This window comes from Equus przewalskii, chromosome 26, assembly GCF_037783145.1.
Source record: "Equus przewalskii isolate Varuska chromosome 26, EquPr2, whole genome shotgun sequence".
In the NCBI taxonomy this organism is placed as follows: domain Eukaryota; kingdom Metazoa; phylum Chordata; class Mammalia; order Perissodactyla; family Equidae; genus Equus; species Equus przewalskii.
Window position 1 is genome coordinate 7,862,855 of NC_091856.1, and position 25,243 is coordinate 7,888,097.

Below are 25,243 nucleotides of genomic sequence, written 5' to 3' on the forward strand. Positions count from 1 at the left end.
CCCGACTAGAAAATAGGCGGCGCTGGAGCAGGCGGGAAAGGGAGCTCGCGGGTAGGAGAGAGCCGGGCTGGAGGAATGCCCAGCAGAGGGAGCGGCTGAGAGCAGGGCTACCCGCCTCTCTTCCTTCTCTCAGCCCCTTGTAACCCCTATCCCCCTTGCTCTTATGTTCTCTTCTCACTTCCTCACTTTCCTTTTTCTCCTTAGAAAGTAAACCCCAAGGGGGCAGGGGCTGCATCTGTATTACTCACCACAGTACCCCAGCACAGTGCCTGACATACAGCATGTGCTTAATAAATGTCTGTTGAATGACTGAGGGAACTGCAAACTGGGCCTCTTTATGCTCGCTGTGCAGACCTAGTGTGAGGAGGAAGTGAGGTAATACACCAAAGCCCTGATGTGATATCTATTTCCTAAACTCTCTGGGAGGGGAAGCCAGGATTGGCATCCTTCCAGTACAGTGATCACTGACCTTTTTCAGGACATGGGGTTCAGGGTCTTTATAAGAGACCCTGTTTGTAAGAGATCACAAAGAATTTCTCACACGGATCACCTACAGACAGTAACAGGTTCCTGAGGAATATACACAATGCTGAATTTGGGGCATTTTTCGGGAAGACACAGGTCCCAAGAATATAGCCTCTGTCTCCCTATTGCTTGGAATCCATCATCTCATTTGGCGGCTGTCTTGCAGCCCACTTTGGGGAATGGCTGTAACGTGTCCAGGGAAGCCTTTTCGTGTTTTGAGAGTGACAGGGGCCCCTAACCTGTCTCACTCTTTCCCACTCTCCTTCAACTGGATTTGTCCTTTTGGTTGAGGATGAATCTCACGGGTTCCCTCACATTCTTTCTTTTTTCAGGAGCATGTCAGTTAGTGCAGATGCATAAGGAATAAACCTGATTCAAGAACTATGCAGTTCAAACAGTCTTGGGGGAGCCTCAGGTCATCAAATCAAATGGAAGGAGGCAAATACTCCTTCCTTTAAAAAGTGTTGGCACCTTCTCTGTGCTTTACTTTGGGCAAACTATCAGTCTAAAGGTAACCAGGCTGCAACCAGCGCAGCGAAGCCACAGGGTACCTTATCGCTCCGTTGGGACAGTTTAGGGGAAAAGGAAAGGTTTGGAGGCTAAAATATTTGTGACCGAATTATTAGCCCGACTGACTGAATTAACTAGATCTGACAGAAGCATTATAGGATAGAAAGAATTTAAAAGAGGACAACCCAGCATCAAATCTGGAACAAGTTGCTTTATGTCAGTTTTTCCATCTGTAAAATGGGGCTAATATTTTGTATAGTTGTATAAGGATTAAAGACATAATGGCTGACATTAGCCAATATGATAAATCATTATCATTATTGTCATTATTACTAATTTTATTACTATTTACCCTGCCGGTGGAGATGAAGTCTCCAAGAAAGAATACTTGGCAGCCCGGGCCTCTAAGTGTATACATGTCTCTGTAATGAACACTCCTCATAGACCATTTCCCGGATGCCACTCACTGCTTGAAGCATTCTACCAGGATTGACTTTGGGGACTGACGGCAGACTTTCCACTGGCCTGCCAGGCAGTCTTATGGAGTTTTCACTGACTTTCTCCCCAGTAACACCTTGATGGTCGTCAATCAGAAAGGAGTCACCAGTGTAGAAACTCTTAGTAAATGTCTTCCTCTATGTGGGTGTGTTATTAGGAGGTAGTGAGGGGTCACAGAGAGACCATAGGAATTAAATAGACCAGGTTCCAGTCCCAACACTGCCCCTATTAGCTGTGAGCCCCTAGAAGAGCCGTTATTGTTCTTGCCTCAGGGTCCACATCTGTAAAATGGTGATAATAATTACACCTGCTTTATCTACAGCATGTGGTTATTGTAAGAGTGAGGTGAAGGAGTGCATATAGGAAAGTTATGTAAAAGGAGAAATATTGTCCCAAGAGTTAACTAATTTAATGGTCGAGCAGACAATACTGGGAAGATGGTACCACTTCATTGAAATCATTTAGTTTGCAACCAGAATTGCTTTACTCCTGCCTTGTAGAGGATGTTCTGTTATGCTGGATCAGAAGTTTCATTCAATGTGAAGTTGAGTTCCCCACTGCTCCACATTTCACAAACTTTGTAGTTTCAGCAGTATTATGGGACTCAATGTCATTGTTCCGATTTTCTCTGGCCATTATTCTTAGTTATTTCCATGGAAAACAAAATTTGTTACTCTTTCTGTTTATCACTGTGGAGGGATCTGGATAGTTGGACATTCACTGCGGTAAATAAATTACAAGGGTTGACTGATTGTTTTGGAAGAAATCAGGAGCCTGACGGCACTTCCATTTCAGTAAGCCATTTTTCTGTCCTCAAGAGTTTTCAGATGAAGAACTATGAGATGGTCACTTGCAAAAATAACTGACATTGGAAAACAAAATGGAGATGATGAGACCCAAGGCTCATATAAAGCTTCCTCTTCCAAGTTGGTCAGGCAAATGGGTTTCTGAGTAATGTCACACAGTCATTCTGGGAGATTTACAGGCAGCCTTGACCTTGGCTGGAAGGCCTTCCCTCTCTGTGATGTTGCTGGTCACCATACTTAACATCTGTCTGTATTGAGGTTAGCAACTGTGTAGACTGTGGAACCACATAGCCCTGAGTTTAAAATTTTTTTGAGCATCAGATTTCTCATCTGCAAAGCAGGAATAATACAGTGGTGTCATAGTGTTATTGTAGGTTTCAGTGAGATAATACCTGAAATAACACTTTAAAAAAGCATCTAAAATAGCATGCCAGCACACAGTAGTTGCTCAATACATTTTGTACCCCGTCTCTTATTTTTCCCTTCCCTACTCCTTTACAGCTGTGCACTGCACAACAACGTTTCAGTCAATGAGGGACTGCGTATACCACGGTGGTCCCATAGGATTAGTACCATACAGGTGAGTTGTGTGGCAGGCTATCCCATTTAGGTCTGTGTAAGTACATGTGATGTTCACACAATGACGAAATTGCCTAACAATGCATTTCTAAGAACGCTTCCCCATTATTAAGCGACGCAAGACTGTATTTGCTTTCTCCAGAGCACAAATTTGACTCCGGCTATATGTGTTCTAGGTTCCTTGGATATAACAAACCTTGTTTCAAGTCAAGTCCATTTCATAAATATATATTGAGCACCTGCTCTGTCCCAGGCCTTGTGGTCATGGGGGTTTCTGTGGTGAATAAGACACAGTCCCTTGAGAAATATACAGTTTTGCTGTTGAGAAACCTACAGTTTAGTAAACAGTGTGGCTTTAAGAATGTGGCAGGATTTGGTCAGTCTTTTTTGTTTATCATGTATATTCAAAAGGATCAAGAAGAATACACTTTATTTCCTTTGGTAATTCTGGGATGCTATTTAATATGAACTTTGGAGTGCATGATTGTCGATCCTAGTTCAGCTATTTAACAATTTTGAGATTTTGGGCAGAGTTACTTATCCGAGTCACTGTTTGTTCATCTATAAAACAAGGACAGTTGCTAACTCATGGCGTCGTTTTTCAAGATTAAATAAGAGAACACAAAAAGAATTAGACCCAATGCCTAGCACATGGTAGGTACCAAATGGTAGATGTTACCATTATTGCCTACTGTAGGCTTGCCTGGAAAACTCTAATAGGCTGTTTGACACACACACACACACACACACACACAGATATAGTCAACTATTCATTTGTTTTCTCCACAAATATTCATCGAGCATCTACTATATGAGAGGTGTACAATGGTGACCTAAAGCAGATACTTTCCCAGCAGTCTCTGTCCTCATGGAGCTCAGTTTTGCAGGGAAGATGGACATTAACCAAATGATCATATCCATAAATGTAAAGGAGTACCTGTGGCCAGTGTTACAGAGGAGAGGCAACGCAACGGGAATTTGTGGTGCCAGGGAGCTCACACAATAAGAATAGTCAGAAAGAGGAACAAAACCGCTATTGAGGATGGGATGATTGAGCCGAAATCTCAAGGAGGAGAGGTTACCTGGGTGTTCTAGGCAGAGTTGCATGTTCCAGGAAGAAGGAACTCCATGTGTAAAGGCACTGGGGCAGGAGGAGCATATCAAATAGGATGAACTTAAAGAAAGCCAGTGTGGCCGGAATAGGGAGGTCAAGGGAGTATTAGATGAAGTAGTATTAGGTCAAGCGAAGAGAGGGTCTGACCATGCCTTAGACACTGACGTTCATCCAGTCATTCCTTACAGGTCATCATTTATCCAATTGTGCTTTGACATGTAAAGTGTTCAGGGCATTCAGAGATGGTCCCTACTCAGAAAGCTTACCGACTGCTGAGCGAATTGAGGCATAACTAATTATAACCCAAGATGGCGAATGAAAGGTCATCAGAAAGATAAGGGCAAAGAGCTATAAGAATTCAGAGAATTGAGAGATCGTTGAGAAAGTCGCAGAATTCTTGCTGGGAGCAAATGGAGCAAGACTTTTTTGGCAAGAAGTATTGTTTGATCCTGATGACAACAAAGGGGACAAGTGCCATCATCACAGAAGTAGGAAAGGGAAGAGGTGTAGACCTCAGCAACTAGTTTAATGTAGCTGAAGCCCTTGAGGAAAATCTCAGAAGGTGGGCTGGAAGGAGCCAGGTCAAGGAGAGTTTTGAATGTTTGGCTAAGGCATATCGTTTCTATATGAGAGGGAAAGTACAGCAGAGTGACCTGATAGAATGATATTCTAAAAAGATTAATCTAGCATTGTGAAGGGTGAATTAAACAGGGGGAGAGACTGGCACTGTGAGAGCAGCTAGCAAATAATGACAATGACATCCGTTTGTGTGGAAAACGAGAGCCTGCTCTAGGGTGACAGAGGCACTAGAGGTGGAAGGCGAGGTGTATGAGTTTCCTGCGGCCGCCCAAACAATGTTCCACAGACTGGGTGGCTTAAACAGAAATTGATTGCCTCCCAGGTCTGGAGACTTGTTTTATGTGATGTCAAGGTGGCTCCCATTCCTGGTGACCCTGTGAATGAGTGAAGTCCACAATGTCCTGTCCTCAGCAGCCCTACTCAGCTTCTGTAGACTCATGACCCTGGCTTCCTTTATGATGCAACTCGTGTTTGGTCTTCCTCGTTTCCTGCTGTTTATCACTTTTCCCAGCATTATTGTCTTTTCCAAAAAATCCTGCCTTCTCATGATGTGCCCAAAGTAAGGCGGCCTCAGTTTTATCATTTTTGCCTCCGGCGATAGTCCAGACTTAATTTGCTCCGTGACCCACTTGTTCATCTTTCTGGCCATCCAGGGTATCTGTAGAGCTCTCCTCCAAGACCACATTTCAAATGAACCCATTTTTTTCCTGTCAGCCTTCTTCACTGTCCAGCTTTCACACCCTTACATAGTTATTGGGAATACGAAGGTGTAGATAGTCTTTACCCTAGTCTCTAATGACCCTTCCTTACACCTGATGACCTTTCCTAATTCTTTAATTGCTGCCCTTGCAAGTCTCAGTCTTCTCTTGATTTCTTGGCTGCGTTCCCAAGTAAGGGCTCCAGGGCTCCCCCATGATGCTGGCTTCTCCTCTAATGTGTGCTGAAATTCCACCAACTCCCACAGCTGCATGGGGAGTAAGTGTCTTCGGAAGCCTTGGATACGACAGAGGAAATGTGAGGGCAATTTCTTACGTTCTTAGTTCACACTCTTTGTGAGGTGGAAAAAAGATGGATTTTCTGATATTTTTTGACACTTCCCATCATGGCCACTTGATGGCAATCTTCACACATTGCCATACTTTCTCTGTTTTTTCAGCTGGAATCTTTAGAGCCTAGGGGCAACTATTTAGCACAGAGAATAATTAAGGAGGAGTCCCATTTCACGTAATTCTCCCATAGATTTCAGTGTACGGAAATCTAAAAAAGTGGAAGGAAGACTGTCTCTCACAATAGACCTAATCAGTTTGAACACTGTTTACACCTTTTAGTTGCATAGTAAATACCATTTCATAAATATTCATGAGTTCATTGAATTTAACCAAAGGAGAAGCAAGAACTATTAACCGTATGTGGTCTTGGGTATAATTTATGCCCAAGCATCACTGGTGTATAAAAGAGGAGACCTTTATTCCATGAGTTCCGTTTACTTGGTCATTAGCAATGGTGAAGGGGACACTTGCTGGAATTAGTTTTCAGTGTATCAGAATTCAAACTTCGGTCACGTCTGGTAACAAGAGAACAACAGAGGAGCAGCCCCAGCTTTGTGATATGAGGTGGGGGGGGAAACAAGACCTGAGAATTGTAGATCTCCAGCCTGCGCTCAGCAACCTGACTGTGAAACACCATTGACCATATTTAAAGAAAATAGTTACTGTTGTTTCTCTAAAGATCTGTTTTAAGTACAGCCTAATGGTTTCTATAAACTGTATTCATGTTTTCCCACTCAAACCTAGAAGCTGAGTTAGAAGAAAAGAATAAAAGCTCGTTAATCCAGCACATTGCAAAGTAGAAAATTCTAGAGTCACGTATTTCTCAAGTCCTCCGGTAAGAAAGTCTTCAGTTATATAACATATGTAAGTAATAAATAAAAGAACGTTTATGTTGGAATTATAAGATGCTTATAATAATAAGATGCTCCTACTTTTTTGGAGCTGGGGAGGGTGCACCAACTGTAATTTCTTGCACGTGCTTATTATTCATCAAATATTTTTTTCTTCTGTGTGGATAGCTCTATACACAGGGAAGGAGGGAATATTTGTTAAGCTAGATGTTCTCCATAAACCAGCTCATTAAATATATTTCACTACTTACAAGTAGACTCTATTAGTCTCAATTTTGGTGTGAGGATCTGAAGTTTCAGAAGTTGCCTGGCTTGCAAAGACACATAACGATGGAGACAGGAGTCAAACACTGGTATGTCCACTTCTAGAGCTGGAGTTCTCAGTTATTGCAGATGGTATTCCATGTGGAGACTAGAAAAGATGTCCTGCTCTTGAGGAGATGACAGGCGGGCTACGAGGCAGACACAGGAGAAGTCAGAGGCCTATAGTTTACTCCTGGGTCTAGCTGTGGCTGCATAACAAGGGGGCCAGGGAGGGTGGCCATCTATGATTTTAGAATCCCTGGGGAGGGCACAACTAAAACGGCAGCGTCCTGTCCAGCACCATGGTTGAGTGCAGTGTCTCTGGAGGGTGGGACCAAATTGCATTGCTTATAATTTCCTGCCTCAGTGTCTTGCTCGTGCTCTGACTGGAGGGCTCTTTGCCCTACAGAGGTTACCTCCTCTGAGAAGACTTCTCTGGTTCCTTCTTGCTCTCCCATGAGTGAATCAGGGGCTAACCTATGTCACTGTTCTGCCTCATATCTTCTTCCACTGCTGCCCCTGGGGCAGCGTGGTTTAGAGGGTTTGTTTGCAATCAGCTTCTACCTGCCTCTGAGCTCTGTGTTCATCTCTGCACCAGCTGCCCCTGGCACGCAGGAGTTCAGTACGTTTGCTGATTGATGGGTGGATAATGAATGAATGAATGAATGAATGAATTTGTTCTGGTAGCAGAATAAAAGAAGGTGAGGCCTTTCTGAGATTGCTTCCCTTTCTTCACATGCAATTCCACCCTGCATCATATAAGGACACATGAACAGCTTTGTGCTTCTTCAGGTTTCCAGAAAGCGCTACCTGGACAGGTTCCATCTGACCTTATGCTTGGCTTAAATATTAAACTCAATTACTTAGGCTATTCCAAGGGAAGCACTCAGCTGTCAAGGTGGCTCTCGACATACATGGGTTTTCAATTTAAAGCAATCTATAGTCATTAACTCTCCTTGCCTCACCATAACTCTCATCAGGTGGAATAGCGGACAGTGATGTTTTGAATTGAAAGAGGAAGGTGTGGGGATGAGGGAGGGGCAGGAGGCTGTTGGTATGTGACCCGGTTGTCAAGAGCAGAAAAGACTGTGTTTAAGCTCACCCCTCCCCCACCCCCGTACCATTCCCTTTGGGATTTTAAAGATAAACTGGACGGAACATTGACCAGCATTGAAGCTTCTTGATGTGACTTGTGTGATCTCTTTGGCTTTGAATGTAGAGTTGACTAACCCTTCCTCCGTTCCCCAAAAAATTAACAGAGGGAAGAACGGATCTGCCATGAGAAAGCCCCATTTTCTCAGTGAAAAAATCTTAATAGGTTTCACACTAGGTACACATTTTGGTGGTGTGGTGCGGTGGTCAGGGATGGAGAGCCCAGACTGGAAGCTAGTCAGTCAGTTCACTGTCCCTCCCTGTGTTCCAGTATCCATGTCTTGAGCTAGATAGGTCGGGATCCCGCTAAACGAACCTGCTTGAGAACCACAGCATTCTCTAAGCTGGATCTCCTGCATGGCTCAGTCTTACGGTGAGGGAACAAGCTGGAGAGAACTTAAGGGATTGGCCAAAGGTCACTCAGCTGGTTCATGGCAGAGTCAGGACGAACGTGAAAACCACTATCCATTCAGCACCTATTACGTGTCAGGCACTTTTATGTACATCATCTCTGTTCCTTCTGCCAAGTCAGAAACATGGAATATCGTCCCCTTCATTTTGCAGAGGAGGGAACTCAGAAGGGTTAAGTCGTTTGTGTTCATGATGTTTTGAAGCACCTTTCTGACGTGGATATTTTGATGACACAATTATTTCCACATTGGCACCTCTATAGTGTTCCTAAAAACAAACGATTTAAACGTCAGCTTTTAAAAATTACCTAAAAATGAGCTTGACAGACATCTTCACTCCATCCCTGCAGCCCCAACCCTTATTGGATGAAGTTCACAAATGGGGGGTGGCCAAGGATGGGAAGGATCAAGAGTAGATTGAAGGTCAGGTTGGGGTTGGGGGCCAGGAATCGGGTGAGGTCAAGGATGGAGTACATTCAGGGTTGGATGGGGGTCAAGTTGAGGGTGAGGTCAGAGATGGAATGGGGCAAAATTTCCTAATATACACTTTCCTTGATAATAAAAAACATTGAAAAGTGTAATGATTTACTTTTAGACTGTTTCAGAATATGCTTCTCCTTTTCCCTCCCTACCCCATATAATCAAGGTCTCTGGATCCTGAGATGGAGCCCCTTTCACTGCAATGTTCACCCCCTTGCTTGGTACGTGTTTGTTTCCTTCAGCACTCAATAACAGGATGAGACCGGTGGATTCAGAGACAGAAAACTTTGTAACAACCTAGCAAGATATGGATTCAATTGAGGCTCAGAGAACTTAAGCAATTTTCCAAAGGACATAAAGCTGCCTCCTCACAGCAGCAGGAGAACCGGGGTGGTCTGACTCCCAAGACAGGGTCATTCCAGTGGACCCGGTTGTACTTCTCTCTCCTTCCTGGCCAGCACGAGGCATGCTCTCTCTCCCTGCAGGCTGGACTTCTGTCTGCAGGTGCAGAAGCTGCACATTCTCAGATGGTCAGGCTCTGGGCACTTTCCTCTAGCTGGTCCCATCCCCTGCTTTGTGTGCCACAAGGGGCTGTGCTGGACATCCTTTGCCCTTCCAGATCTACTCTTCATCTTTCTCCATCCTGCTTTGTGCCCTGGGGAGTCCTCTGTGGACCACACTGACAGGCTTCCTTGACCAAAGGCAGCGGTGGAAGATGGGAAGGCAGGAAGAGACTGATGTCAAGTATTTATTCCCTGGCTTTCTCTTGGCCAGGTCACTGTGGGTTGGCTATGTTCCTAACCAAAGACCACAGCTCCTGTTAGAAAGCCCTTTCCTATGCACCCCTAGGTTTTTGGAATGGTTCTCTCCATTTTTTCCCTCGAGCCTAGGTGGTAACGGCTCCCTCACTTTACCTGCCCCTGGGAGCCATACAATTTCTGCTGGTTTCTTTAAACCATACCTTTGCAAATCGTTTCTCCTCAAACTGAGTCTGCAATCGATTCCCTGCCAAGAGTACTGTATCCTCTTCCTTCTTGACTATTCCCAGTTGGTTAAAAGGCACATTATTCAACTCATTATTTAAAGGAGACTTTCAAAAAGAAGTATCATCATATATCTTAATAATTCCTTGAAGAATTTTGAGGGTTTGCTAAGCTTTGATCTGCTGCCTTCCTTTGCTTTGCAAAAAGCAGATTTCACAAAACTGTTGCCCTGGCACTCTTAAACTCACTCAGTGACTTGAAAAAAAAATTACATTTGCTTGCTGAGTCAAAGGAAAATGAAGGAAATTCAGAGGCTGCCATACATTTTCCTCAGTGGAATTGATTGACAATGAGTCTACTGTGGGCAGAAGCACAGTTGGGTTAGAAGGATCGTGAAGACACATCTGAGGTCAATTTAAAATTCCTCTGAAAATTGCCGGAGGTGGTCTGTTGAATGGGACCCGCAATTTCCCGGGTGACTCTGGGGAGCAGATAAAGTTCTGGAATTCAAAAAAATGAGTTTATCCTCCAGAGAGACTGCAGCTAGACAGCTCTGGGGTTGCCAAGAGATGAGAGGTGAAGAGGTGAAGGTTCTCACAGGGGACCAAGTATTAATGTCCAACTACCAGAAATAGGGGGAAAAGCATCTTTCATATCATATTACTAGGTGATCAAATCATTTATTAGCCAATCTAGGATATTTCTTTTCAGAGTTAAGGGGAGTTTAATTACTCCGTGTCAACCTACGTAGACGAGGACTGTACCTGGAAAATGGGAGGTCAGGTCAGAAATAAACAGAGGAAGCACCTGTTGGGAAAGGCGCCTTCCAGAACATACCTGCCTCTGCTGCACTGCGCCCTGCAGCAGTCCCCCTGGGGGGTGAAGGAAGAGGAATATGTTCGTTAAACTACCATTTTATTACTCCTCACAGGAGCCACTGAGGAGAGGAAGAGGCTGAGCCTGAGGGGGGTTAGTGATTTGCCCAAGGCAAGGTGACGATGGTAGAGGCAGCCTTCAAATATGGCTTGTCTGATTTCAAAGCCAGTCCTTGTTTCTCTACAGTAATGCAGCCCAGCAGTGAGTGACATTTGAGGAAAAGGGATGGCACGCATAGCATTAACAGATGTGTCTCCTCCTTCCGACCTTTTCAGGGAGAAAGCTTAAAAAAAAGCAGGTGGAGACTCGTGGATTGAGCAGAGAGAAGTCCAGCAGGCAGAGGGCCCTCACAGAGGAGACCAAGCTCAGTCAATGAGCTGAACATTGATTTCAGTTAATTGCATTCTACCTTTACGTTCTGTGAGGGTGACATCCTGAAATTCTGTCTCAGGTTGTTCAAGACAAATATGCCAGTCAGAGCACAAGGATGTGTACTGTTGTTTACAGGCACACACGTGAGCATCATTGTGAAGCTTTTTCTTATGAAATAGACCAGGATATGCCACAGTGCAGACCACCATCCTTGAGAAATAATAGCTCCATGTATGTTCACAACATTCCCTGAGGCTGGGAGTGGCCCTCTGGTCTCTACAAACATGTGGATGTTATCAGGATCTTCTTTTATTTCTGTCTCTGAAGTTCCAATTAAGGATACGTCTCTCTTCTATTCTCTTCATCCCTACCCCCTCTCCCTTCCAAATTCGGCTGACCTGGGAAGTGGGCCCAGGGTTGTCCTAGCAACCATAACTTGATCCTGATATCAGCCTCTTATCCAACGGCTTCCAGCTCACAACATCCAGAATTTCCCAAATGCCTCTCCCCTGAATCTGACCCTTTAAAAACCCTGGCTGAAAAAAAAAATTGGTGTTTTGTTTGAAATTACTCGTAAATCCATACAGCCCTGAAACATTTATGGTGACACCTCATAATCCTTAGGAATGTAAGTGACCTTGTGGTTATCATATTTGGGTATAGGCTTATTATTTTACAAGCATTATCTTACTTAATTTTCACCGCAACAAAATAGATATTATCATCCCCAATCTGCAGAAGCTGAGGCTCAGAATGGTCAAGTAACGTGTCCTATATCACACTGCTAGTGGGATTCAAACCTGGACCAGTCTCCAAAGCCCATGCTTTGGACCATTATGCTATACTGTAAAGAACATTAAATATTCTTATCTTGGATGATATAAAGGGAAACCATAATCACTGTATCAAAGCTGGGTGGGCTCTTGCAGATGATTAAATCCAAAGAACTCATTGTAAATATGACTGGAAGTGGGTAGGAGGAGAAATGAAGCAACTTTCCCATCAACAAAGTGGGTGTGGAAGAGGTGGTTGGTTGCCTATTCAGCATCCATTCTCCTGTCTCCTCCTTCCTAAGGGAACCTTGCTTTTGTTTAGGTCTTTTCCACCATGTATTTCAAAGGAAGCTGCCCCGTCATCAGTACTAGGGGATGAGTCATGATTGGCCTAATCTATCATGGTGATCTCATTTTTCTCACCTCATGGCTTAGACATGGGCAGATGATACAATTTTGGCCAATGAAATACCAGAAAATCTACTGGAGAGCTTCTAGGAAGGTTTCCTCACTTCTAAAAAGAGCTGCGGGAAGACACCTGAAGATATCTATGAATCCCAGGAAATTCTCCTAATGAAAGGAGAAGAAGAATTAATACTTCTATTATTTACTATTTACTGGGCCAAGTAATTTTTTTTTCTTGGTTATCTTTTTTTTTTTTAAGTTTGACACCTGAGCTAAAATCTGTTGCCAAGCTTTTGGTTTTTTTCGTCTTCTCCACAAATCCCCCAATATGTTGTTGTATATTCTAGTTGTAGGTCCTTCTGGTTGTGCTATGTGGCACGCTTCCTCAGCATGGCTTGATGAGTGGTGCTAGGTCCATGCCCAGGATCCAAACCAGTGAAACCCTGGGCCACTGAAGTGGAGCATGCACACTTAACTTCTTGGCCCTGGGGCCAGCCCTGGTGCCAAGTTTCTTACTAGGTCTTTCCATAAGTGAGCTCTTATTCTCAGAACAAAATGGCAAGGCAAGTTTTATCATATCCATTCATGGATGAGGCAACTCAGACTTAAGAGCAATTAAGTCATTCAGTTGTTAATTGACAGATCCAGGATGCAGTCCAGAAATGTATGGCTTCAAATTTATCATGCTTTGTGTTAGATACTTTCACGTTGGAATAAATAGATTTGATACAAGCCCTGATATCAGTTCCCTACATTAAACCCAGCATATATGGGGTTAAAACCAAAGCATTCATTCCCTGCTTACTCCCTGGCTTCCTGGCACCAGAATCCACTATCTGCCATGGAGGCAGACAGCTAAGGACGCCCACCTGCAAATTACCTCATCATCCTCCCCACTGTAAGCAGCCTCCCAAGGCCAAACACAGGCTGGTGGGAAAGTGCCCAAGGCCACAGGCCACTCCCATTCCTATAACAGAAACATTCCTTACAAACTTTAAAACCCCTTGTCTTGGGGCCAGCCCTGTGGCACAGCAGTTAAATTCATACATTCCACTTCGGTGGCCCAGTTGTGACAGATGTTAGCTCAGGGCTAATCTTCCTCAAAAACAAAACAAAACAAAAATCCTTGCCTTCCATCCTTCACGGAAACGAGACACATTTGAGAGCTAACTCTCATCTCCTGGTTGATATCACCTGGAATAAAAACTCTTTCCTTTCCATAAGCCTGGCCTTCCAGTTTTTATTTGGCCTCTCAGGTGTGGAGGGTAAGGAACCTATGTTTGTAGGCTCTAACAGATTTATGCTAGTGGTTGTGTTAATCTCTGAAAGTATGTTCCCCTCTATGTGCCCAGGTGGAGTTAGGTTCTGAGTCTTCAGGGCCCTGCACCCTCAGAGGCTTGTGCTAGGAGTCAGATGGTCCTTCCAGCTGATATCTCGGTCTGATGATCCTGAAATGGCAACAGCCCAGAGGGGTGCTTTGGTCTGGGGGTGCCAGTCATTCCGTACAGCTGGCTTTGTTGACATGACTAGGAGACTCCTTTTGTCTCATCTAATGTCTTGCTGTCAGCTTTGAATTACTTGGACATTTTGGCTTGAGTTAACCATGGTCACAACAACCAGTAGAAAACACCAAGTGATTGTTGCTTTGCACAATTTAAGGAATTGGTTTGTTTGCTTTCTTGGCTGAATTAATTCTGCTGACCAGTGTAAGCCCAATTTTATTTCTCTTAGGAAAAGTCATGCAAATCTTTCCAAATAAAGATAAAAATACCTGCCTTATACAGTTGTAGTGAGAGCCAGTGAGTTAATGTCCCGAATACAGTTTTTGTCACATGGTAAGAAACAGAACATGCTAGTTCCCTAATTCCTCATTTCCCTTTTTGCTTCCTTTAAACCTTTGCTCAGTGAGATATGAGATTATAAAGAGAGATATGATTCAGATTGGATCAGGGACTATGGGCAGGCTCTGAAGAAGACAGGTCTCAGCTGGGAGTTTATGATGAGAAGGCATTAGCTGGGTAAATGTCAGGGGGAGAGTACTGGAGGAGGAGGATGCAACAGCATGTGCCCAGTCCCCAAGGCAGGGAAGCTGCTGGGGTATCTCCATCTGAAATGACCATTGTGGTGTGGCTGTAATAGCCAGGAGGCATGAGGTGAGGCTGAAGAAGTGGGCAGAGTCAAGTCCAACAGGGCATTGTAGGCCATGTTTAGCATTTCAGATTGTTCCCTAATTAACATGGGAGGCCATTGCAGGCTTCTAAGCAGAAGGGTGATCTGCCATGTAGAAAACAAATGGGAGAAAGGCAGGCATGAAAACAGGGAGACCTGTTAGGAGACTTCTGCAGTTGTCCAGGTGAGGGATGACGGCTTGGACTAGAGTGATGACAGTGGAGATGGCAATAAATGGGCATATCTGGGACATATTTTACACAAGGAAAAGATACGGCTTGTTGATGAATGCAGCAGGTGAGATGTGGGAGGCATTAAGGATCCCTGCCAGTTTCTGGAATGAGTAACTGGATGGACAGAGGTGCCATTACCCAAGATGTGAAGCACAGGATGGAAAGCAGATTTAGGAGAGAAGATCAAGGGTTTACTTTTTGACAAGTTAAATGTGAGATACCTGTAGGATATTCAAGTGGACATGTCAAACAGGAAGATAGATACATGGTTCTGGAGCTCAGAAGAAGAATCTGTGTTGAAACACAAATTTGGGAGTTGTTGGCAAATAGAGGCTATTTGAAGCCATTATTGTTGGCTTTAGATTCTTTTTTAAATGTCAGGCTGAACTTGTACTGGTTTATTTGGCTTCTCTCTTAAATAACTGAGCCTGTGGCTCTTGTTACACCTTTAGCCTCCTGTCTTAATCATCCACTTTCTGGCTCACTTTGCAGGTTTCTTTCTAATTACATTGTAAAGGCAGAGCATTGCAATAGAAAGATGTAGATTCTGACCATTTGTGTGCCTTGGGCAAATCACTTAAGATCTCTAGGTGTTAGTTACCCATCTGTAAAAGAAGGGAATTGGTTTTTTTAAGTTAAAAAAAATCTCTGATTCTATAATCTAAGAATTACCAGTTAAGGTATGTCTATTTTTCTAAACTCACAAAGGATTCATCACTGGACTACTGGGAAGTTAGCTTTGATTATATCTTGAAGGATATTTTGAAGTCCACATCCTGACCAGCAATTAACAGTTAAACCAAACACTGTTAATGTCAGTCTCAGATACTATTGCTGTAATACAGAGCAGCGTTTCTTCCACACTTGTGGATATAGTATATAGAAAAAAAGGAGAAATTTAGACATTTACACATCAAAATAGCATCACATTTAAATCCAAGACAAACTTGTCTTACTGCAAATTCCTATAGGAATGGGCATTCTTCCAGTGAAGTTGGGAGTAATCCAAATATCGTGGTGAGTCCTAGGATGTGTAAATAGCCTGGCTTATCGATCACAAGACACATACAACAGCATTTCCTCATATTCTTCAAGGTAAAGCTGTACAAAGTGTCAACATTATCAGCAGTTTTTCTTTACCTCAGTGACAGCGAAACTTCTTTTGCCACAGGGAACCACCTTGTACCACTTGTCATGCAGCACATCCATAAACCCATGTGACTTGTATTGACTAATTAGCTCGGAGATATTGGAGGTCAGTGGAGAGCCGGGTGGGAGACCAATGCCGTATCCTAGGAGAGTAAAGAATCTCAGATCAGTTTTTCACCTGAGAGGCTCCAAAGAGATCGCCACCACACTTGCGTGATATTGCCATTAGACCTGGCAACAAGGGTATGGTGAGCTTTTACCCTCTTTCCTTCAAAGGACTCAAAGATGTCCAAAGTATGATTGCTTTGGATCTGCTGCCTCTCTGAGTAGAAGAGATGAGTCTGGAAAGGAGAAGAATGGGCTGTGCACTGTGTACTAGTGGCACATTGTATTCCAAGGCCTTCTGCCCTTCCCTTCAAGTTATTTCTGAGAAGCCATCTTTGAGGTCTTTACTAGGGCTAGGATTCCTTATCTACTTCTTCTAGAACCCCTTCTCTGGACCTTAAATACATAAAATTTGATTAATCATAATTTCTGGTTTATGACGTACTCTCATCATTGGTCTTGCATGACCCTCTTTTACTTTTATTTTGTTTATTTTTTAATAATATGATGAGACCATGTAAATATACAACATAGTGTGGGAACTAAAACACCAATAAAAACATTGTCAAAAAACAACAACAACAAAAAACTCAAAGGAATCTGGTAATACCAAGTGTTGGAGAAGATTTAGATGAATAAGATCACTTATACATTGCTTATGGGAAGGTAATTTGATATAACCACTTTGGAAAACAGTTTGCTATTATTTCGTGTAGTTGAACATTTGCATGCAATTCGAAGTACACTCCTAAAGAACTCCTACACACCCATATCAGGAGATACGTACAAGAATGTTCTTAGAAGCACTGTCATAACAGCAGAAGTTGGAAACAACCCAAATGTTCTTTGAAAAGAGAATGGGTAAATAAATTGTGGACTATTTACACAATTGGAACATTATATAATGTGAAACATATGAATTAGAACCACATGCAATAATATGGATGACTCTTAGCAATATTGAGTGAAAAAAGAGCAGTCCCAGAAGATTACAGTATGAACCCATTGTATAAATGTAAAAACATTCAAAACAAAACCATATATTTTTAGGAATTCATATGTATGTAATGAAAGTATATTTAGAAAAAATCAAGAAAATGATAAACCAAATATCCAGGATAGAGGTTATTCAAGGAAAGAGAGGCCGCAGAAAGGATGAAGGAGGAGCAAAAAGATGGGTGTAATTTGTTGTTGGAGTTTTATTAACCAGCTTGGACTCTCTATCCTCACTCTCTGTGACTTTACTTGCTTTCCAAACTGTTACAATATTGTTAATCTCTTTGATGAGTCATGTGGAAGAACTAATTAACTATGTTTTGTCTTTAGCTTTTGGACAGCATAGTCAAAAAAAGATATTTTGCCCTCAAGATGATTGAGGAAGGTAAATTAAAAATACAGCTAGTTCCTTTTTCACAAATAAAGACTAAAAGGCTGTCAAGAATCCAAAGATAGTTCATGGAAACAAATATCTGCTATAATTACTCTATCTTATAATTTATTTCCAAGGACGTTAGTTTTTGTTCCTTTTTTAATTGCAGATACACAAATCTGTTTTTTAAAAATATGAGGCTTGAGTCATGTATATAACCAATAAAAGAGAAGAAATAAATAATGCAGAAAAAATTTTTGAGTTTTAAAGAACTGTGTGTTTTTTCCCCCTGATAATTTTGTTTGTTCCTAACAATGGCGAGTCAAGGAAATAATGACAATGTCAAGAACATGATTAGAATTTTCCATTCAAAGAGCTATTTTGAGTGCCTATTTTGTGCCTAGTAGTTTGGTTTGAAAGCCAAGACAGACAATAAAAGACTTTACAAGGGCAGCCTGTTCTTCTGCTGATGTTATCATTAAATAACATTTTTTAATAATCAGTGACTACAAGGAAGTAACTAGTTTTCTCTAGAAACTTTTATTATAATGAATGCTATTGACAAGTCAATTGCAAGGCATTCACTCAGTACCTATTTACATGTCAGGCACAGTAGTAATTGTGTGTATAATAGCATTCACTGACTTACTGATTCATGCCTTCATTTATTCACTCATTCATTCACTCAACAAATATTTACTGAGTGAATAGGCATTGTGTTGGGTGGTTGAGATTTAGCAGTGAGTAGGGCAGGTATGGTCCCTGCTGTCATGGAGTGTACACTCTATTAGGGGGACAGATATGAAATAATGCACTATATAATGATTATTGCATTGCAACTGAGATAATCGCCATGAGGGAGAAGAACTGGGCACATACGAAAATGTGGTAGGAGGACTTAGAATTATCTTGTGGGAGTGGGTTGATGGACTGGATAATTAGGCCAAGTTTGCTCCATATTATTGTATTTTTCCCCCCTGAGGCAATAATTTTCAACAACACCAACAATTTCTAATATTTGTCAAGGGATAACTATACTCACAGTACTACTCTATGATCAACTTTTTATGCACCTTACCCCATTTTGTAAACCATGCACTAGTCTGAATTTGTGTACTAGATTGTGCATATAGTTCAGTCAAATTACTCTGGGACTCAATAAGAACTAGAGCATATTGGGACCTACTGTATGCCAAATACTATTCCACATGTGTCTAACCTGTATATAAACCCGTGCAGAATATGTATTACTCAGAAACTTAAAGATTGAATAAGTAAACTGCCTAAGGTCACACAGCTTGTAGTTGGCAAAGCTAGCATTTGAAAGTAGGTCTCTTTGAGTCCAAAACCAATGCTCTTCCTCCTGTATCCACTATCACATGTGACCCAGGCAAGGGAGTATTTGGCCTATCCTCCCCTTCAATACAGGCTCTATCACTACAGTCATATTGATGTCATCTTCCCAAACCAGGCAATTCAGTAAAAAACCCACAATCATCTAAACTGGTGGTTTGTTTTCAGCAGACACAAATCTATATTATTCCCGGGCAGATTTTGTCATCAAACTTTTCAATAAGTTGTGTAAATATAATGCAAGTACAGCCCAAACTGGTATATGATTATGCATATATGTGGAAATTAACTAGCAAGGGCTGTCCCTTACTATATTGTTTCTCCTAAAAATCCTGTTAAAGCCAATAATTCCAGCCCAGGTTAGTGTAATAATGGCAGAATTGTTTTCATTTGATGAACACTTATTGTATACCAGTTCATCTATTCATTAATTCCACAAATGTATTGAAAGCTTATTCTGTGCCAGACACTCCACCACGTGCTATGGAGGTTACCAAGTTAAATTAGACACTGAGTTTATCCACATGAAGCTCATGGCAGCATGGGGGAGATGAAGTATACATAAATAACTACACAACATAGTAGGAAGTTACAGGACTTTTCTTGGAAAAAAAAGAGGTGAGGCATAAATTCAAAAAAGGTAAAGTAAAATCATTAGGACGAAAGGAGGAGGATGGATAAAACTCTGTGGCATTCAGAGGAATGAGGGATTGCTATCAGATGAAAAGATGAGAGAAAGCATCTTATGTTGATTTTTTTAAAAAAAATATAGTATATCTCTAAAATTATTTTATTGAGGTCACACTGGTTTAGAACAGTGTGTAAATTTCAGGTGTACATCATTGCATTTCGGCTTCTGTATAGATTGCATCACGTTCACCACCAAAAGTCTAGTTTCCATCTGTCACCATACACACGTGCCCCTTTACCCCTTTTGCCCTCCCCCGAGCCTCTCGCCCTCTGGTAACCACTAATCTATGCTCCTTATCTATGTGTTTGTTTATCTGCTACATATAAGTGAAATCATACGGTATTTGTCTTTCTCTGACTTATTTCGCTTAGCCCAATACCCTCAAGGCTCATCCATGTGTTTGCAAATGGCACAAATTTGTCTTTTTTTATGGCTGAGTGGTATTTCATTGTGTGTATATATATATATACACACACACACACATATATATATACACTGATTGTATGTATATATATATATATATATATATATACACACACATACCACATTTTCTTTATCTTTTATCCATTAATGGGCACTTGGGTTGCTTCCACATCTTGGCTATTATGAATGTTGTTGCAATGAACATAGAGGTGCATATAGATTAGGCCTGAGCTAACATCCGCCACCAATCCTCTTCTTTTTGCTGAGGAAGATTGGCCCTAAGCTAACATCTGTGCCCATCTTCCTCTACTTTATATGTGAAATGGCTGCCACAGCATGGCTTGAAAAGCACTGCGTAGGTCTGCGCCTAGGATCTGAACCTGTAAACCCCAGGCCGCCAAAGCAGAGTGTGTGAACTTAACCACTACGCTATAGGGCTGGCCCCTATAGGGGTGCATGTATCTTTTTGAATTAGTGTTTTCATGTTCTTTGGATAAATACTCAGAAGTGGAATAGCTGGATTGTATGGTATTTCTATTTTTAATTTTTTGAGAAATCTCCATACTGTTCTCCTTAGTGGCTGCACCAAACGGAAGTGTATGAGGGTTAGATTGATTCTTGATAGTGGTATTTTGAGTATATGAGACAAAAATACATGATAAGAAAGCTTAAAAATCTGAATTTAATACTTATAATAAATCTACTTATTCTAAGAATAAAATGTTGGCAATACAACAAAATTATTAAAATTACCTTAGGGGAAAAGCTATGTTGAAGTTGCAGAGACATTATAAAAAATTGCTACATAGGAAATAATAAATATTAAATCACTCCACTCCATCATGTCAAGGTTAATTTGCAACTGACTGCTAAAAATAGATTACTGTCTCCTCAAATTTTCTATTTTAATACATACATTGAGTATTGATATTTTAATGATTATTAGCATTACTAATACTCATTAGCTAATTAAAACAAACTATGCATATAGAACAAGGAGAGAAATAGGAAAAAACAGTTATGTGATGACTAGAAAAGGTATTTGTTAAAAGGCATAAAAATCCATTTTATTCAGAAACGCAAAATAGTAAAACCTTCAAAGTTTTGTTTCTGTCCTTTATCAGTTGCTTTTCAAATTTGATTGTGTTCATTGGTCAAAGAATTCTTATTTTTAAATTGCTGACTCAACTTAGCAGCCTGAGTTGCTTTCATTATCATTAGAAACGTGGCTTTGCAATAAAGACGAGGTTGACTATTTCCTGGTTGATGGATGAAGCAAAATGGAATCCTTCAACCCTAAAGATGAAGAAATCAGGCACCCTGGAAATTGGATATGGCTTAATAGCCCAAGACAGCAATTTTCAGAATAGAATCCTGATCTTTTCTCCATGGATAAATCAGCTTTACTCAGCTAAGAGTGGTAGAAATATATTTTGGCTAGGAAATGTATAGAAATTCATAGACGAAAAGAATCTTCCTGAAATGTGGTTGGAAAATAAGATCTCAGATAGGGTTAAAAAGGCTTCAAGAAGAAAGATCAAGTCAGTTTTGCAGTCTGTTCTTGGAATACCGTATTTATCTGGGGCAATGGTTGAGAACATATTGTAATAGTCTCAACTACGAAGAAGACTTTAAAAATGGGTTTCCTCACCCTACGCATGTCAAAGTAGAGAGGGCAGTGTGTGGAAGAAGCTGAGAGGTATGAAGATTATCTATCCTGGGATTATTGTATAGTGAATTGGTCTCAACGTATTAATTCAATATACTGAACAATAATAATTTATTGGGCACTTACTATGTGCTTGTACATGCTTTACATGTATTACTTAATCTTCACAACAACTCTATCATAGATGGACTATTGGTAAGTCTATTATGCAGGTGAGGAACCAGAAGAACACATTAAATGACTTGCCCAACGTAACACAGTTAGTAGCAGCAACTCTATTTTAACCCAGGCACTCACACTCCAGAGCTAGTGCTCCAAGCACTGTATTAAATAATTAGTGGAAAACAAGTAAAAGAACAAATTCAAAAACAGGCAAAGGTCTTCGGCAGAAAGGTCACAAATCATTACTGTGCGGTTCCATTACTCTTTCTTCTCATTTGACCTTTATCGTCAGCTAACTCCAATGCATAAATTTGGGACATGTATTCATTTATCTCAACACTTCCTTTTTTACAAGAGCACGCAATATGTCTTTGTGCCCCTGGTGTGTGGTATTTAATATGATCAAAGCCTTTCCACATGCTCTTGAATTCTTAATGGTTTGGGTTTGCTGTGCTGAGTACTCATGAAAAGGTTTCAAACTCCTTGTGGAGCCACTGTCTCTCATTTGCCTCACCTTTAAGCCTAAACAAATGCAGAATGGTGAAGCTGGGAGGGGTATTTGGCAGTCACAACAACAGCTGGTGTGATATCAACACTATAGAGAGCCAATGTACATTGAGCATGAAGGAATCAAGATGGACTTCGTTTTCCCTCCTAAATTCCCAAAGTCATTTATGCACCTGGGAAAGTGTATGCAGACTATCAGGGTGCTTTTGAGTAACTACATTAGTAAGTGAATTAGGTATGTATTTCACATCTAAACTAATGAGTTATATAATAGGTAATACATCATTTATTACATAACTGTTAAATGCCTAGCATTGTACTAGATTCTGTGAAAGGATACAGACGGACGTATGAAACAATCTCGTAAGCTGACTGGGTAAGAATTGTTCATAAATTTCTTTGATGATATTTTTATGCCTATAAAGTTGAAATAATTAATAACGAAGTCCACATTTCCATAAGTTCTAAATGTTGTGAAAAAAAGCATATATTATTTAAAAAATTTTGTTGAGAGAAATAGTCACTAAAAATCAATGAGATGATTAACATTTTTTAATAAAAGCAGCAATTAAGAGTTTTGCTAGTATCTCTATCATACTGTTGTTTTTAACTTATCAGTAGCCTCCTTTTGTGTTTTACCAAGTTCTGTTTTTACTTGTTGGCAGGGACGGTATGGAATTCAATTTTCTGATTTACACCTCACCTAGAATAAACCTGCTATGGTTTTTTTTAGAATACACCAACAATTATGAGAATGTTCTCTCTGTTCAAGTCTGTGGTCTTTCTGCTCTCTTGCCGAGAGAACTCTTCCATGCATCCCCTTTGAAAACATGGTGGTGTCTGGAGATGATGGGAACTATAAGACACTATGTCTCATAAGCACAGATGGAAATGTAAACAGGAAACCAGTGGGGAGTTAATTGTGTGGCATCTGGCACTGGGGTCCAGCAGAGTCAAACAAGCCATTTCACCACTGCCTTTTGACAAGATAGGGTTGCCCCCTGAAGACAAAGGTGGAAAATGGAGTCCCCCATTCTTATGCCCGCTAACAATGATTCATTGTTAGTAGCTGCTAATGGCAGAAGGGACCCCAATTACCCAGTGCATCCAGGACAGAAAAAGAAATATAACATCCCTTCCATATCCCCAGATGCCACAAAAATGGGAATTTTTCCACTATTACATAAAAACAGGGTTATATAATGAACGTTCTTTTAGTTTTCTAGCTTTCTCCTTCTCTTTCCTTTTCTTTTCTTGCCTTTGCTATCTCAGACTGTGGTCTTAAGAGAAGACCACTACCACAAAATCTCTCTCTTCCTGAGTTCTCTCCTTGGTTCAGGTGGAGGTCACTGCACCTGGAGAGGAGATTAATTTCTCTTAGGAGGAGGCGCAAAGAAACAGCATCAGCTGTTCCATTCTCATTCATCACAAAAATAAAGACTGAATTAAAAAAGGTGCTGATGTGTTTAGGGGAGACAGAGACCACCTGTGGTTGGGAAATTGGAATCAGAATAGTCTTGATACACCAGTTAACATACAGAAAAGTAGAGTTTTCTTGAAATAGAACTTAGGTCCCCCCGGGTATTGTTTCAAGTCAAAGTGTTTTCTGACAAGTGAGCATGGCTGTCTTGAGAGCAGCATGTACTGTCAGAGAAGGGAAGCTGGGAATTGGGAGATGTGAAGTTTGCTGGTTCGAACCATCAGCCTCATATATCAACTGTTGTCCAGAATGAAAGGAGCGACTGACATAGCAATCCTTCTCTGGTCCCAAAGTTTGATTGATTGGTTGATCAAGTTGGAAGCAAAAATTTGCTGTCAGTGGGGAGAAAGGCAAACCTGAGATCCCAAACAAGGTTTTGTTTAGGACTCTTAAAGGTTACTAAGCTATAGAAGATTTTTATTTTTAACTTATTTTCAAACCAGTGGAAAAACATTTACTTAAGAACCATGAGATTTGGATTCTAATTCCAGTCTTATCATCTAATTGTGGGATTATGAAAAAGTGATGTAATGTGCCTGGGCTTTCTTGTGAATAAAGTGAGTAGATTGGGTTAGATCAACACTGGGTCCTTCCAGTTGTAAAATGTAATCATTCTAGTTTTTGCATCAGATTCATTATAGGACTTGGCCATTAGGAAATGCAGGTTAAATTAAAATTGGACTCCTCTTTATTACACTGTGTCACCACTCCCAGGTATCTGAAGAAACATCGTTTGGTTAACAACAATGCTTTTTGTTGTTGTTGTTTTTCTAACAATTGGGTGAATAAATGTTTGTGGAGTAGGTGAAAAATAAATTCCTAACTTCAGCAACTTAATAGCTAAGTGCTTATGAGTTGAAAATGAAAACAAAGGAAGATGAATAGCTCTTTGCCTCTGACTTTGGCATTTGTGACTTGCGAGGTTGGCAAACTGAGCTCCTGAATAAAAGGGAATCACAAGTGACTGATTCATACCTTCTATGGCAAATGGCTTCCCCACAGTTAGAAGTTTGCAGTCAGCATCCACTGACACTTCATAATCCAGAAGGGCTTTGTCCATGATGAAGGCGTCTAGTTTCTCTGGATCATTCCTATATTTAAGACCAAGAGAAGAAAAGTGAAAAATGATTCGTTAATGTACAGGAAGCACTAAGGCTGACAGCTGGCTTTGTTTCGGGGACAGAAACCTGGACATTGAGGGCAGCACAAGCCAGCAAGCTGCTGACTCAGCCTTGTTGACACCTCACTGACCTGTAGAGAACAGACTAGGGAAAACAGACACTCTTACAAGAGAGCCTGACATCTTTCCAGTGGGTTTATCTACCAGGTCCTTTCATTACTTCTAAATCCAACAAAAAAGCCAGAGTGCCTCTGAATTGAATGGGAAGGTTCATTTCCCTTGCATTAACTGAGTGACTTGTTTGCGCTAGGCATTGTATTTATTGCTCTCCATTTTATCACTCATAATGACTGTGCGATGGGTGGTATTACTCATTTTAACAGATGAGGAAATTGATGCTCAGACAGTTGAAGTAACTTGATCCAAGTTATACTGCTAGTTGTTGCAGCCAGGTGGTCTCATTAATCACTATGTGGAAATTCTTATTTCTTTCTGTCATGGTCACTATCTTATTCTTTAGAGATCAGGCATCATTTCATATTTAGGAA

At 41.1% G+C, this 25,243-nt stretch overlaps 1 protein-coding gene and 1 long non-coding RNA gene across 3 annotated transcripts in view; one reads left to right on the forward strand and one right to left on the reverse strand.

The window, feature by feature from the left end:
- Positions 1-25,243, reverse strand: part of GRIN3A (glutamate ionotropic receptor NMDA type subunit 3A) — a 150,601-nt gene that overhangs the window by 23,771 nt on the left and 101,587 nt on the right. For both annotated transcript variants that reach the window (XR_011533351.1, XM_008522467.2), the window contains exons 5-6: positions 24,551-24,666; positions 15,808-15,959 (exon numbers count right to left, since the gene is read on the reverse strand). Coding sequence is in view for 1 of the 2 variants with exons in the window: in XM_008522467.2 (XP_008520689.1) it covers positions 15,808-15,959; positions 24,551-24,666 (268 nt within the window). In the remaining variant the exon portion in view is untranslated. The remainder of the gene's footprint in view (positions 1-15,807; positions 15,960-24,550; positions 24,667-25,243) is intronic.
- The window catches only part of LOC139079605 (uncharacterized), a 30,456-nt gene continuing 5,216 nt past the window's right edge, over positions 4-25,243 (forward strand). Inside the window, exons 1-3 of the long non-coding RNA XR_011533352.1 lie at positions 4-375; positions 2,841-2,919; positions 6,405-6,495. This is a non-coding gene — a long non-coding RNA (uncharacterized lncRNA). The remainder of the gene's footprint in view (positions 376-2,840; positions 2,920-6,404; positions 6,496-25,243) is intronic.